Source organism: Buteo buteo, chromosome 12 (genome assembly GCF_964188355.1).
Source record: "Buteo buteo chromosome 12, bButBut1.hap1.1, whole genome shotgun sequence".
In the NCBI taxonomy this organism is placed as follows: domain Eukaryota; kingdom Metazoa; phylum Chordata; class Aves; order Accipitriformes; family Accipitridae; genus Buteo; species Buteo buteo.
The window spans coordinates 20601715-20618748 of NC_134182.1; the positions used below are offsets into that span (position 1 = coordinate 20601715).

The window sequence follows — 17034 nt, forward strand, 5'->3', positions numbered from 1 at the left end:
TAACCACAGCATTTTTCTTTCAAAAATTCTATCACTTCATCAGGGTTCTGTAGTTGTTCGGGAGTGAACTTCCAAGTCACTGGAGGTGAGACGTTCTCTAGATACCTTCCCACATTCTTCCACATGCCGTGCCACCCATGCATATCAAGCTTTGGGACAGATCTCTGGGTGGTACTCTTAAAGAGCCTTTTTGTAGCCCTAAACAAGACCTGGAACATAGTCAGGAGGCATAGCACTAACAGCACACTGGCTTGCGCATCCCAAGGATATTCAAAATTCTCGAGAACTGTTGTAATTAGTCGGAAGGAGAAAAGGGAGGGGAATGGACGGGGGGAAGTATCCCCCCCAACTTCCCAATGGCTTGGGTGTAATTACCAATAAAATCCAACAGAAGGTGCCCAAGGTATGGAAATGATATCCCTGCCTCATACAGATACCAGCTTAACCTCATGACCAGTGATGTAATCATTTCACAAGTCGACATTGCCCAGTACAGCAAAATGATAATCCCAATCACTCTCCCAGAGATGAGATACACAACTACAGGCAATACATAGAGCATATAAGAACTTACAAGACGCCACCATGTAAACAAATTAATCAACATTGTGACTAATATCTATTTATCTAGTACAAGAAATGCGTATGACAAATTTGTTTCAAACACGCTCTGGCCAGATCTGTCGTTATCTCAACCCTTCGGGCCCCACGTTGGGAGCCAAAAAGGACTGTCGTGGTTTTAGCCCAGCCGGTAACAAAGAACCACGCGGCCGCTCGCTCACTCCTACCGCCCCCCTCCGGTGGGATGGGGGGAAGACGGAGGAGAGAAAAAGGGAAAAAAACCTGGAACCTCGAGGGTTGAGATAAAGGCAGTTTACTGGGACAACACAAAGGAATTACAACAACAACAACGGTACTAATGAACGAGTATACAAAAAGAGTGATGCACAGTGCAACTGCTCCCCACCCGGGACCCGACGCTCCGCCACTTCCCCCACCGAAAGAAGGATCCACCCCCCCCCGGCCCGCTCCCTATATATATACTGAGCATGATGTCACATGGTATGGAATAGCTCCTTGGCTAGTTCAGGTCAGCTGCCCCGGCTATGCCCCCCACCTCCCAGGTTCCTGTAAAAATTAACTCTATCCCAGCTAAACCCAAGACAGACCCACTCAGCTTCAGCTTATCAGGTCTCAAAAGAGAGCAAAGACATCTTTGGATCAAGTGATATTTTTATTAGGAGTCATGAACTTGTAGCACAGCTATCCAATTCTCAGTTTTATTGACCTTAACTTCAGCATTTCACTGCTGTTAGAACAGCTTGCAGTTTCTGTAAGCTTTCTTGCAATAAGTATTTCTTCTAAAATACTGAGAAGTTCAGTGTGAATTGCATTATTATTTAGAGACTTCTTCTGGTGACTAGCAAGTAAGCAAGAGAGAATCTGGAGATGAAGCTCTCAATTCTCTAATTTGGTCTACTAAAATTAAGATATTAGCAAAAAGATGCTATGAGGATAGTTACATATTAAAGAGGTCATCAGAGAAGTTTGCAGCATCTCTGTCCTTGGAGTTTTTTCACAACATGTCTGGAGAACATAGTATGATTCAGTTTTCACCCAACTTTGAGCAGTAGGTTGGACCACACAGTCTTCCAAGGTCCCTTCCAACCAGAATGATTCTGTAATTCTAAGAAAGGACTTGAGGTGGAGTAAGTAAAAAATAAATTTGTTTTTATGCACACATTCTCCTGATACTAGGCCTAAGCTTGTTTGCTTTAGCTTCAGTATACCTCAGAGTAGCGTCTCTCTATTGCCTCTAAAAAGCTGGTAGAATGACTAAGAGTAACATGCAGTTTAAGGTGCTGCAAACTTCTTTCTTCTGGCCATGTCCAGTGGGTGTGTTGGGCAGCTTGACTAGTTCTGCATCAGTCAAGGTTTGCTCCGTGAGAGCTCTTTGTAATAAACAAAAGTTCTGTAATATAATGAACTGTAAACAGCAAATGGAGCTCTTTCACATCCGTATTTGCTTTGATTTTTTCAAGGTAAAGGTCAGACTTAGAATAGCAATTTCCATATGATTGTGTAAAGCATAGGACAAGGAGTGAATAAGAAATAGCATGGCTAGTGTGATATCCCGTGTTTCAGAACAAGCTGCAAATCTGGTGAAAAACTTCTTCCATTTTACGTTTTGCTGAAATGGCTAAAAGAAATTAATTCACTATTTCTTTGCTCAAAAATTTTTGCATGTTTAAGATCAAAGAAAATAGTGACTTGGAACAATTAGTTACTAATAATCTCCCACAAATATGCAGAAGTTGGATATACTTCTCCAGATAATAATCTTGTGGATAAGTTGTAATTGTTTCTGGCTATGTCAGGATTGTCTCTTCTCAGTATACAGTACAGTGTAATTCAGCCAGCAGCTACCAGAACATGAAGCTCAATGTCCTTTCCTTCATAGGTCATAGGAAAGAGCTGTCTGAGATATGGGAAATGCCTAAATATCTGTATACTTCTTGCACCTTCTTGAGCTGGTAGCCCAGCTCAGACAGCCTAGCTGTTCTGCAGCTGCAGCCAATGGGTGTGTGCATTGGAGGACCAGCAAAATTGTGGCACTTGATGTGGGATATGGGTGTGGCCAGCAGGGACAGAGGGTCTCAAAAATATAATCTGGTCCCCACAACTGCCCAGGTTGTACGTAGCCCTGATCTGGCACATGTGCCAAAACACTGAACATCAAAATGAATCTTCTTAAAGAATAACATTCCTGCTGACATGAAATCCTATGGTTGTGGCTTCAGAAGTTTTCTGGAAAACTTGTACATCACACCAACATTTAGAAAAGCATTCAGGAAACTCTTTTAGAGGGTTAATGGAGTAGCCAGGTGGGAGAGTGGAAACAAAACTTCTGTAGTACATTGGTCTTTATTGTACACTTACTTAACTGAGGTAGGGTCTTAGCACATATCTCTGCTCTTTGCCCAGAAGAAAAATCAGATCCGTGATAGAGGTGCTTCAGGCCCAACACCTTTTGTCTTATTTGGGGCAAGGGTTAAACTAAACACAGTATGGTGCAACCCCATGCCCATAATGTATTGATTTCACTGACATTTGGGGTTATTTCCTTTCTCTTTTCCATCTCCTCTACTTCTCTCTTGCAGATGAAAAGTCTTTTACTAACACCTTGTAGCAGAAAGATCAAAACTGTTCAGGCTGATACTACCATAAACATTTGTTTGGTTAGTGTTCACCTCTTGAATCAAGGTCAAAACCTCTTTTATTGTCTAACTTGAAGTGACATGTCAGTTGCATGACCCATGTATACCTATACACAGCTGAAACAGAATCAGTTAAGTATAAACCATGTATCCTTATTTTTCCTTAATACTCTTTCAAATGGCATTGCTATAAATTCAGTGTACAGTCCAAAATAAATGCTTTTGTGCCTTGTCATGACAATCTGATGACCACAGTCAGAGTTCCATGGAGAATGCAGGTAAAATACTCATTATTTTTAGAAAACATTAGACCTATTGAATTGATCCCACAGTTGCTCTGTTGCATTGCATTCCTAAACATGACCTGCAAGCACAGGATTTACTGTGCATGCCTGTGTATATTGCTCATGCACAGTAAAGCTGGCACTTCTCAGAACTGAGAACTGTACATCTTCTTATCTGAGAATCCCCAGCAAGAAGTATGGATGCACTAAGCTTCAGTATCTCTTCTGTGCTCTGTGACACTCAGTGTGACTGCACCTCTAGCAGCCTTAGGTATTTCTTATTCTCGATAAAGTTGTGCTATATTATTCTTGGTGAAGTTCTGTTCTTGATCAGACATTGCTTTACAAAAGTTATGGTGCTGTCTTATTTCAACTGCACTCTGCACATTAGGGGCAATGTATTCCTAATGTCTCAGCTTCATGTTAAGCAAGCAACTTCAGAAGAAGTATTTTCCATCCTTTTCTTTCAAGAAGAGCACGACAAAACTTACCAAAGAGACTATTTTTTCCATGAAAGCTCTTGGATGTTGTAGAAATGAATGCTAATGAAGCCTCAAAACTTACGGATGACAAACCATACCCCTTCTTGGGAGGCAGAGAAAGATCATTCAAATATCAGGTACAGTTTTACCTAATATTATGAACAAGATAAATGATGCAACAACAATCTCATGTAATCAAATGATAAAATGTATTTACTAAGTGTAGGCAAGAATCTGAGTTAGTGGGGGTTTCCTGACTAAGACCCAGCTATGTTACTATTCCACTAGATCAACATATTAAACTTGAAGCTGCTTTTTTTTTTTTTTTCCAGTATATTGTACTTGTATATTTGGAAACCAACAGAGAACTTTTAGCCTCAATGGTTTCAGAAACTTTCATGGCTTGAGTGCAGCTGATGTGAAGGCAACGCCTTCTGTTTCATATGCCATGTATTTTCAGAAGCAAATATATAGATGACTAGTTTCAAAGAAGAGACTTGAGGGAATTGAAGTGTGAGTCTGTATTTAGCCAAACAGCTCACAGAGACTGGAAAAAATAGCTCCACTTTCCAGGTGTGCATTAGAAGTCAGTTAGTTTAAGCCAATATTAAGCTAGTAAAACAATAAACAATACAATCATACAAAGAAAAGCAGCATACTGATGGACCCTTTTACTAAATTCAATGATTAAAATAAAAATCAACAAAATACACATACGCTTAATCCCACACACATGCACTAAGTTGTAAAGTGCTGAAAATAGGACAGTTGTTTCAGTGTATGCTCATGACCAACTGACTGAAATTTTTTAAAATCTATTACATTAGGATTAGGGGCAAATTGCTCTAAAACCCACAATATAAACTCTTCCAGACATTAGGGTATTTTCTTCTTCTGAGTTTCATTGTGCATACCCATCTTTGCTTTTGTGTAAGTGTCCTGGTTTTGGCTGGGATAGAGTTAATTTTCTTCCTAGTAGCTGGTATAGTGCTATGTTTTGGATTGAGTATGAGAAAAATGTTGATAACACACTGATGGTTTTAGTTGTTGCTAAGTAGTGTTTATACTAAGTCAAGGATTTTTCAGCTTCTCACGCCCAGCCAGTGAGAAGGCTGGAGGGGCATAAGAAGTTGGGAGGGGACACAGCCAGGGCAGCTGACACAAACTGGCCAAAGGGATATTCCATACCATGTGATGTCATGCTCAGTATATAAACTAGGGGGAAAGCTGGTTGGGTGCCGCTGCTCAGAAACTGGCTGGGCATTGGTTGGTGAGTGGTGAGCAATTGCATTGTGCATCACTTGTTTTCTATATTCTAATTCTTTTGGTTTTATTGTTATTATTGTCATTTTATTATTATTGTCATCATTGTCATCATTATAATTTTCTTCCTTTCTGTCCTATTAACCTGTCTTTATCTCAGCCCACGAGTTTTACTTTTTTTTTGATTCTCTCCCCATCCCACTGGGTGGAGGGAGGAGTGAGCGAGTGGCTGCATGGTGCTTAGTTGCTGATTGGGGTTAAACCATGACAATAAGGTACACATGGTGACTAGTGACAAACATAGGTTGACATGGCCCAGGGGAGGAATAAGAAAAAAGAAGGGGAGAATTACTTGTAAGCTGATCCAGAATAACAATGGACAGGTAGTTCTTTTTAAAAAAATGAAATGACAGCATAAGTTCTAGTTTGAAAGCACTAAGGCCTGAGTTTGCCAAAAGCTGCAAAGCTGATAAATAAAGCAGTAAAATATTAACTGGATACTAATGTCAATTCTAAGTTTGGTTACTTCAGTGACTATAAATTTAAGTAGATAAACACAAGACTATGCAGTGAAAAAATTAAAATCTTTGACTGCAAAAGTACAGCTGGAGGACAGGGCACAATGTTATTTGAGGCATAAGACAATAAATCCCTAGGATTTTGACTTCTAGGATACACTCAGGTCAAGAAATATATGAGCGCCCCAGAGAGTATAAAGTTCAGGGTCACAGAGAGTTTCTTGCAAAATTTTCTGCCTGTAGACAAGAATCTGCCAGAGTATTTCAACTTGTTGCCAGCTTGCTGTAAACCATGGTAATAACACTTGGCATCTCATGCTAGAAATAGTGTTTTTCATTCATGCTTGTCATATTGCTTTGAAATAGTGATCCAGTTAGCAGGTGCTATCATTTCTTTCTGGTACTGTGTGATTTGCTGATGTGGAACGTGTTGTAAAATTTACTATTTCTTGTGCTCCAAAATTGGCCCTTTCATTAGAATAAAATCATTATATCTTAAAATGCCTCTTACAATCTTCTTTATGAAAAAAAAAAAAAAAAAAACCACAAACCCCACAAACCTTTATGATATAAATGGTGTCAATTCATGCAGAGCTCACCTTCCTCTCTAAGCAGGCTGCTAGTATCAATTGTATCCTGTGCCACACTTCACCAAATGGGTTGTATCTGAAGATGAAACAAAAACAGTTAGCCTGAAAATAAATGTAAAAGTTGCTAGCTATTTCACTACCCAATGTCTTTACATCATGCAACCCAGTAGTCTTAACAAAAGACCTCACAACACAGGATTCATAAGTTTTGCCACTCAGCTCTGTGTGCAGTTATGCTAATGTAAAGGAACTAATACGCTTTATGGGTACATTGCTGACTTCTGCTAAAATATCTCTGTTGTATAGAATTGGATGGATGCCAACAGAAATCCCTAGTATACACAGAGGCAATGTTTTCCTAAACATGCATGTCATACCTCCCCTGCACCCCTGAAACCTGGGTCCGCATTATCCAGGATCAAATTGCACCAACTGCATTTGTTTCCCAGGAGAGGTCACTGGGGCACTACAAGTGCATGTTTATTGCACATCAGCTGAATGGCTCATCTCAGTTCATGCATTGAAAGCATAGAGCTAGACTGTACAATCAAGTTTCATATGACAAACTGTCAATCAATGAATTAAAAGTCAACCCTGAGTGAACAAAGCAGATACCACTTTGTGTTCTTCTGCACAGTTCAGAAATTATATCTGATAGTTAATATTTCAGTAGTAGCACCTTGGCACTTTTTAATTATTGCAAATTTTTTAATGTATATGGGCAAAAGTTGGTCTCCTAAATTTCCAATTTTTTGTAATTTACATGTACTTCATATATATGCGGTTAATATATATATATATAAAATGATTTGATGTTTTAATAAACATTTTCTGTTTCTGCACGGGCAGGCAGGTATATACAATAAAAAGAAACTCTTTAGCAGAATAAAAACCTGTAGCAAAAAGGAGGTAATTCTTCTTAGGTATCTCTCTTAAATTTGTGAGTAAATATGCTTTCTATGTTTTGTTGTCTATGCACGCAGTCGTCCTTCTCATGTTATTTTAAAATAACAGAGCCTGTGTACTGAAGAATGCTAACATTAGACATGAGATACAATGTTCCAGTAATCTTTGCCTTAGCTTCTTAGCTTCAGCTGTAGCTGAAATTTCCTGGGCTGGTGGGAAGAAAGGAGTGTGAGGCAGCAGCAGCAGGAGCCCAGGGGCAGAAAGAGGCCACTGCAGGGATTTGGGAAAGGTAAAGGGGAGAGGGGAGAAAAGAAGTATCAGGGAATGAGGTGAAGGCAGAAGCAGCACCACACAAAAGGGTTGAAATACACTCCACCAGACCACAGATCTCTTTTGCTTGGAACATCAGGAAAAAGCTATGTGTTCATCTGTATATATTACAGTAGGCAGATTCAAAAAGGTCTAGTCTTTGGAGCAGAATGCTATTCAGTTCACAAGCACACTGTTACAATGAGCAGGCATGACAAAAATCTGAAATGGAGACTGCAACGGCATAGCAAAAGACACCAGAGAACTTACAAAGCAGTGCCCAAGTAGGCATATCCTGGACTTGACTTACCACTGGACTTCAACCTGACACTGTGATCAGATCTCTTCTGCTTTTGTGACTGAAACACAGTGATGGATGTCTAAGTTTTAGCCATTTACTTGATGAAATACCCAATGCTATTTTTGCTGCTGGGGCCCCATCAGCGTGCAGTGTACTTATCTCTTTCTGTTGTATACATATACAAAACTTTGTGCTGCTCACCTTGCCCACAGCTGTGTTTCTTGCTTCCATCCCCAGCATATTGCTAGAGATAATGGGCGTAGCCCTATTCAGGGTTGAGGATGCTGAGGCCTTTGTGTGATAGAGGTACTCATCTCATATAAAAGGCTTTATTATTATTTCTGAAGGTAACTTGCAACCAAATAATCCCTTCTACAGCGTGTGAACAGCAGCAGAAAAACATTTTTTTCCTGGTGTTTTTACACATAAGTAACAAAACTCTGCCTAAGTTTGGCTGCCCTTTCAGTGCTAATGCAAAACTATTTTTCAAAGTACTAGATGTCCAAATAAACCAGGGAAGGAAAGCTGCAATATTATGGCCTGACATCACTGTGATGACTAGCAGAATTTGGTGATGTTTTCATGTAGGGAAGTCCACACTTCAGAAACAGCATTAACATTTTAAGATGTTACTGTCTTCCACTCTGTTTTATTTCGCTTCATTATAAGGGGCTCGAGCTGCCACCTCCTGAACTCAAACAGCGTAACATTGTGCAAATAGGTCAAATGCACGTCAGTGTGCTCAGGAGAGTCCCCTTTAACCACTGCTGTAGACTACTCAAGTTAAGTCTGGCTGGCTTTGCACAGAAACTGAATCATTTCAGTTTGTTCCACAAGATCACATTTCTCTCAAGCCTGGATGCCATATATCCATGAAGGCCAGAACAAGTGTGAAGCCTCAGGAGCTCTGCAGTGTGTCCCTACAAGTTCCAGGTATAGCTCTGCGCTTTCCCACACCATGCCTTCTCCTGAGGATGAAATCTGACAAATCAGAAAATCCTGATCCCCGGTAATCATCGAAAGGTTTACTGCTTTCCATAAAGGTTTGGGAATTATTATGATGGCCATCTTATTATCCACTGTGTTTGGGTATAACTTGTTATATAATGCCACTGTTGTAGCATCTCCTCTGCCATGATGTTTGCACCTCCTGGCTTGTGCATTCACTTTAACATTCCAAGCAGTTTATTTTTCAATCTTTTGAGGGTACCCTCTCCAACACAAATGTCTTCATCCTACCCTTCTTTTGTAATCTGCACATCCAGCAAAGCCTTTCTATGTCTGAAATGAGAATTGTGCATGGGCTTTGTCTACCTTGGCTATCTGTATTAACATGCTTGACCTAAGTACTCTAAATGAAATAAAATACTTTTCAGCTTCATCTGTATTAAGCTACAGGGTGCTACAACAAAACATTAATGGTTTCAGCTGTCTCACTGACAAGCAGAGAGGGGGTCATTACTGCCCTCTTATTCCAGACAGAATTCCTCTCCTTGAAGAGAGGGTGCACTCCTCAGGCCTCATGACAGGTTGATGTAGAGTTTATTTTCTTGGCAGAAATAATAGTTGGGGTGGAAACTTGCATGTATTATATAGAAAATCTTTTGTTTCTTTCTTTTTTTTTTTCTTCAGTTAGAGAGGTTAAACATGTTTTCTTGTGAACCTTAAACTATTCTCATTCATTCTAGAAATAGAAACTGTTGTAACTTTACATTTCCTTTCACTGCTGAACTTCTAACCCATGATGGAAAGACTGTTTTGCCATCTCTATGAATAAGCATATTGTGTATTGCATGCTAACTAGCTCTGTTGTAGGATACAGAAATCCTAAGCTGCTTGCTTAGGTTAACTTAGGCTACACTTAAGGTATTTCCTCAGTTCTCCTTTACGTTGAAAAATTTCTCATGTAGTTTCAGGACATTTTCCTTATTTATACTAATTGTCTGGATTTATGGCTTACCAAAGTTAATTTCTCCTTCAGGATTTGTCTTTTACTCTTCTTTCTGTTAATTTATTTCCAGGCATCAGCACAGCTAGTGTTGTATCCTCTTTTTGCAACAACTTCGCTGTTCTGCTCTTGTCTTTGTAGCCAAAACTGTCAGGTCCAATGCATTTGTTAGGGTTTTATGTCAAAGATGAACTTTTAAAATGGACTGCCAAACTCACTTTTATTCATATCTAAAATGAATATTCCAGTCTTTAATGGAAACAAAAATTAAAAGCAACTTAATTCAAATCATTAGTTACCAAGTGTCTCTTATGATAAATAAGTTCTAAATAAAGAATTTGAAGAACCATTTCCAGAAGAGAGAAATGGTTAATGACCCCCATTTCAGTACCAACCTCTTAAAAAATAGTTTTTGTTCTAATCAAAAGTTACTTCTTTTTTGACATCATATGGTCATTGCTTACATCTGATCATTTCTCCTATAGCTGTTTCCAGTCCTTCTGAAGAGCTAAATACACTTGATCCAGTAGAAGAGAAACTTCGAACGCAAATTGAAGAAGAAAAAAAAAGGTGTTACTTCTACCTCAAACTTCTGCCATCCTTCAGAAGATAAATTATAATGATAGTATATTCCAATTACAATTCTGCACACACAGCTACCCTCAGGGTTTTCTCTGACATTTTAAAAATGTCAGCTTTGTGGTTCACTAATAGTTTTTAAATTTGTGTGTATGCTGTTGGTTTGTCTGTAAGATGCCACAGTACATGAGTGGGGAATATTTATGCTTGGGCTATTGGCTAAAAATAAATAAAAATATAGCTTAATGTCCTCCCTGAGGGTTAGTGTTAGCAACTTGTTTGAATCCAGATGTATTGTGAACCTTTTTGGTTGATTCAGAAATGTACTGCCTTCCTTGACCTAAGGAAAACCTTTAGGCTATACAGGATTGACTAAGTGTAAATAATATGCAGAGTATGCGTTGGATAAATAATCCTTGCTCTAATCTTGCTGTAGCCAGGAGGATGAAAGAAAATAGATTCAAGGATATCAGTTCTAGGTAATTTGCTGGCATTTATGTTATGTGCAATCTATGAGGAAACTTCTGGCTATTTCATACTACTGGTAAATCTCCAACTATATGTTAGCCAAGAGGCCTTGTTGATGAAGCTTCAATCTCAACAGCGAATCTGTCTCAGATCCTGACTTAATCCAGGCTCTGGCAACCACTTCTTTATTAATGGTAACATGCTGAGAAATCAAAAGAAATAATTGACATATTTGATTGAACCTGTATTTTAATTGTTAATCAATATTGATCCCACTTGAATTTCACTAATTTCTCTAGTGAAATAAAAGCTTTGTGGGATAAGTTTCTTGTGCCTACTGTCTAGTCAAGCTCTTATAAAACATGAGATGTCTCTTCCTACCAACACTCTGTCTGTGTCCCCTGCACCTCTGATTATTATTTATTCTTTTGTAGTTTAAATCTGTAACTGTTCTAGGTAGGATAAAGCTTTGTTCAGATATGTATTGGAAGATCTGTAATAATATACTTTCTTCTTCTCATATTAGTTATAAGGCAATGTTCAATCGCGTGAAAGGGCTGAAGGTAGAAATTGAGCACCTGCAGCTTCTTATCGAAAAAGTCAAGATGAAGCTGCAAAAAGACTTTGAAGTCTGGTGGTCTGAAGAGACAATAAATCTACAGGTATGAAATCACTTTGTATTTCTTCCATTTTCATGTAAATGTAACATCTTCAATCATTTCTTAAAGTAGTTAATTGACTAGCTAGAACAGAGTATGAAGGATGGTATTTGGGGTCAGATTCACCTGTGCTTATGCCAGTGTAATTCAGACAATGCTAATGTGAATTATGCTTGTATGAAGCTAACGTAAATGAAGAAAAATCCTTGCTTTCTGCTTTATTTTTGTTTTGACCTTCCCCCAAACAACTTGATTGAAAGCCAAGAATGGTCTCAAAATGCCAAAAACTCTGAAGAAACATAAAACAAATAGACAAGATTGGAAAAAATAATCTTTTTTACCACTAGCAAAATTATGATTTCATCAGGTTTATGATGTATGTATTAGAAGATGGCAGTCATAGCTGTAATATGGACAAATCCCAGCAAACATAATTGGTTTTTAGCTTCCTTTGTTTGCAAAACTCCAGTAATCTTTCAGCTTTCCTAAGTTCCCAGAGGGTCAACAGCTCTCAGCACAGACCATATGTCCCCTCACCCTCTAGCTGAAGCCCACGACTGCCATCATTGCCTGTTTAAGAACGCAGCAGAAACAGAGTGCTCTAGTTTAATGACTTGTGTAAAAATGAACTAAAGAGATGTCATTTTAAACAGTGTATTAGAAGTTCATAACACAGTCTGAAAGCTACACAGTTTCACAAACACAGGAGGCAGTACAAGAGGGTGTGGAGGGGGATCAACTGAAACAACAACATAGCTTTCTTATGCTCCCCTTCTGACATTTTTTTTAATGTCTTCCAAGTAGTGACACAGCATCTCACAGCAAAGCACTGCCATGAAGTGCACATCAGCCTAATGAAAAAGAGTGCTGAGTGCAGTCCATCCAATATCATTTATTATTAACTGGAAGAGAAGATTTACTCCTCGGGGAGAAGTTGTTATAAACAAAGAAGTGTTTAGCCAGTATTTTGTTTAATTCTTATGAGTATAAATTTAAACTGTATTTTTAAGAAAACAGCCTAAAGTAAATATGAAACTTAGCACGAGGAACTTAGTTATCCATAAAGTGCCACCTAACTAGCTTAACTTCAAGTTATCATTGCAAAATACTTTTCAGGTTAAAATCCCTAATCATATTAGTGGCAAAGAGGATAATGTTTTAGTCACCCTACTGCCTAAATATTTAGGCTTTTCAAAGCACTGCAAGTAATATAACAGGAGAGGTCCAGGATTCAGCCTCTCATGATTCATCAGTAGCAGATTAGAAAACTGGAAAAAATAATTGGGATTGATTTCTTGGATCTTGACCTATCTATACATCTGAGCGCCCTAGGAAACTCAAATCAGCGAACACATGCTGTTACATATTAAAAACCTGTAACTTGAGCTTAAAAATACTTGAACCAATCCTAAAGACTTTTCTCTTTGTTCAGAAGTGTTTGTCCAAGTGAAGAAAATACTGTGTGATTCAGACTCTGTTTTCTGAATGAGTCATTGCCTACCTTGTTATTGCTGAGACCTGTAGGACAATATTAAGCACTTTAAAAGAATCCTATCCTACATAACTTTATTTTTCAATCTAAACCCAGCAGGAAAAGCCAGAGTTGGTTAGCTCACCAAATACCATGACTGTTTATCCCCAATTTATCAAATCCTCACAACATCTATCAACTAACAGGTAAGTTGGTCATTTTTCTCTTCCTTACTTACTTGTAAGAAAATGCAGTTTTAGTAGAAGTGCAGTTCACTGGAATGCTTTTGCAAATATCATACTCAAACACTGCATTTCCAGTTACAAGAGAAATGGCTGTGTAGAAAATGAATTTTTATCACTCAGTTATTTTTCAATCATATTGCAGGTAGCTTATTGTAACTCAGTTCTTTTGATTTGTTGGTATTGGGACCTGGAAACCTGTCACTAGGGACCCCATGACAGATAGATAGGAAAAGCAAGCCTGTTATCTGTCAGTTTTGTTGTATGAGGAGACTATATCTCCATTGGAATGTGTTCAGGGGGCTGCAAACCAAAAAAAAGATTAAAAAATGATTTAATATATAGCCTAGATAGATTTGCTGTTGAAAAATGTCCTGGTGCTACATTTATGCAGCATATTATTCCACAATGATACTGCATTTGATATTATAAAACACTGGTGCATCCTCTACAGTAGAAAACTGTAATCATCTTGATTGTTTCATCATCAATCACTTCTGATTTCAAAACCTCTAATTTAAATTTACAGTAATAGATCTTTCATAGCCTTCAAGCAAAGTGCAGAAAAACACATACCTGAATGTGCAGGTTTCCATATTCATTGACAATAAATGGAGGTGTTCTCTCTTCTTCCCTCTTCCTCTCTCCCTCCCTACCTCTCTTGTGCTATCTTTTTCTCCCCCTCTCTCTCCCTTCTTCTCATTATACAATCTTTCTCTGATAAGTGGCTTTGCCTACAATTTTATAACAATACTCTGCATAAGTGATATTTTCTGCTTTGCAGCAAACATATCCTACATACCATTAAATAATGCATACTGGGTTTTCTTAGAACTGGAAAATATATTCTAATTTTTATTGTAAATTCTTGTATCTATAGTAAATGCTCCATAATCAGTACAGAGAATGAAACACATAATCCTCTAAAGTGGTCTCAGAAGGCATTTTCAGAGTCTCAAACTGATGAAACCCGACTCTAGTCTTCACTACTTTGCTTCAATTCTTATTCTGTGTTCTCTCAAGTCTTAGGCACTATTACTTTTGCAAATGGCTGGCAGGTTTTAGGCCTTACTTGAGCTGTTCATTTCTGGGTTTAGTCTGAAGGTTACTTGTCCCACAGAAAAGCTGATGGAACAGAACATGACAGCATTCTTGGTCTAGCTTAGCACAAAAATCAGCCAAATTAGCTCAAGCAATCCATGACTGTCACTCTCTTTAACTTTGTACTGAATTGAACTACGGACCTCTTGCACAGCCTCTCTGCTCCAATGTTCTTGGGAATGACAATTTCCAATTGGTGTGCTGATACATTGCTCAGGAGAGTGGCATCTTTTGCAGTCAAAGCTAGAATTAAAAAGAACATACCATAATGTCTAGGCACTTTCCAGAGCAATATGAGACTGGCCTCCAGGAGCGGTGATTTCTCCTTTCCCCACCCTAGCTCAGAAGCAAAATTGCGTAACTGGTTTCTTTATAATTTTCTTTTAAACTTTTCTTTCAATGCCTTTATCATTTGTGTTTATTACTGGAGGACAGGTCTCAGAAAAGTGTGTTTAGCATTTTGAATAGAATGGGGGTAGGTGCCTGGTTGTTGCCTGTGAAGCTGACTTCTGAGTCCTGTACTGCCGCACATGGTCTCTTGCAAAAAATCACATGTTCTTTATAATGAACAGTTTCTCTGGGTCTAAGTAATAGACATATTGACTGAGACTGACTGGATGATCCTTGCATACACATCACAGACCCAGAACATTCATCTTCTGGAACTTAAATCATAGAGGGAGTCAGGATGAATATAGTTTTGTTTTCCCATCTATATCAATATTCTTGCAATGATCTTTTGAAGTTAACTACTCTTTCCTCCTTATAATACCAGAAAGTTGATCTTATTTTATGCTAGGCTGTTTAAACATATTTTACACAGGTACATTTCCAGTGCAATGTATATGGAAGTAGAAACACTATTTCTACTTTTTGTGAGGCAGGAGCTGCAGGCTTAACATCCCACTGTGCATGAAGATTTACTTTTCCCCCTACTTCAGACAATAATATTTTAGAGTAAAAGTTTCCGATTTCACAGGCTTTAAGAGTATAAAACAGTAGAGTACTTATTTCCCAAGTATTTCCTTGACCCCAGTTGACACAGGAACTTTACTTACCAGTTCCATGATTGTGTAGGATGAGCCCAGACTACAATTGCTCCTCTCAGTTACACAGTCCTGAGACACAAATGGCTCTTTGTGTCTAACTCACCTAGGAATCAACAGTCTCCTTCTCTGAAATGATATTGCTATCTTCACCCAGCAGAATAACCAGTCACAAAACCAGAAACTGACATAAATTATATTTGATATGATGTGTTGTAAATAAAACCTATTTCTAAGATGGAATTCAGTTCACAAGTGTATTCAATAGATATAAGATCTAAAACTTAGTGGGCTGCATGTTAGAAGTCTAAGACTGCTGTTGACGGAGTAAGTATGCAGTAAAACCATTCAGACAAACTCCTGGGTGTGAATGGATATAAATACAATCTTCGGGATTAGAAGTAATAAATTATCTATCTCAGCCTATAAAGGTTACAGATATACTCCATAATCTATCTTGAGATTTATATATGTGTTTGCACAAAATCTTTTGATCACCTGCTGGTGCACAATTCATGTGGATTGTTATTGTTTGACACACCTTAGTCATGTTACCAGAGAAAATTAAGCCTTGGGAAGGAAATGTGATAGCCTCAAATTGTATTTTATATTAAATCAATTTATAACTAAAATAACAGAGAAGGGAAGCTGGTAATCCTTTTGAGGCTTGAGAAGGATACACACATATGAAAGGCACTTGATTCATGGCCAAATGTGTCTCTCTTTCAATTGAAAAAAAATGGCTGAATTGTTAAGTGTTGAAATGGGTCTGTGTTAATAAGAGTTGAACAGTGAGCATTTCTGCCTTAGTCAGTAAGGTTTGGAAGCCGTTGGCTTGCTTGATCCTACTCCCGCAAGAGTAAGAAGCAAAACATTGATTTCAGTGACAGCAGAGCTAAAGTGGGGAAAAGGGTGACATAAGGGTTATCAGTGGGTTTGGCATGAGAAAAAAAACATTTCTACATAAGAAAGGTAATTTCTTGAACAGGTTAATCACATTACCAAATCTGATATACTTAAAATAGCTGAAACCAGTAGTTTGTGTATTGTAGAGTCTTACAGACTCAAGCTCATTCACCTGTTAAGTAGATTCAGAAGGTTTCCAGACTACATTTATCTTTGCATATGTCTTTCATATGAAGGTTGCAGAAATAGTAAATCTCATCTGATCTGAACATATTACTTAAAATGAAGAACAACTGTGCAAAGTGGAGAAAGAATGACCCATCTCGATATTTCAGACAGAAAAGGGTCTAATCAGAGATCCCAGAGTCACAGTAGAAAGAGAAAGGAAGAAGAACTTAAATAATCATCAAGAAGCTATTTTATTCAAAAGGAATACCTAAAAAAATCCCTCAAACTTGAAAGAGAATACCCTACTTGTCCATATTGTTTCTGAAATAAAGCTGTGGTGCTAACTGCAACTCGTACAGTATGTACATTTATGTCTCTTAATGGTTTTCTGTCAAGTCTGCAAAAAGCCTTAAAATGCATGTTGGGCTCAGCAATCCATGTCTGCTCCAATTCAGAATTCAAGCACAGTGTTTTGTTCATCCTTATATAGTCTTCTCCCACATTGGCTTTCATTTAAGAAATTTATCAGATCCTTGTCTGTTCAAGTTACTTCTCTCACTGAATATTTAATTTCA

The 17034-nt window shown here is 38.1% G+C and overlaps 1 protein-coding gene across 1 annotated transcript in view; it reads left to right on the top strand.

Moving 5' to 3' along the window:
- The window catches only part of KIF6 (kinesin family member 6), a 202269-nt gene that overhangs the window by 177044 nt on the left and 8191 nt on the right, over window positions 1-17034 (top strand). The window contains exons 17-19 of the mRNA XM_075042931.1: window positions 10305-10389; window positions 11393-11528; window positions 13114-13202. Of these exons, the coding sequence (XP_074899032.1) occupies window positions 10305-10389; window positions 11393-11528; window positions 13114-13202 (310 nt within the window). The remainder of the gene's footprint in view (window positions 1-10304; window positions 10390-11392; window positions 11529-13113; window positions 13203-17034) is intronic.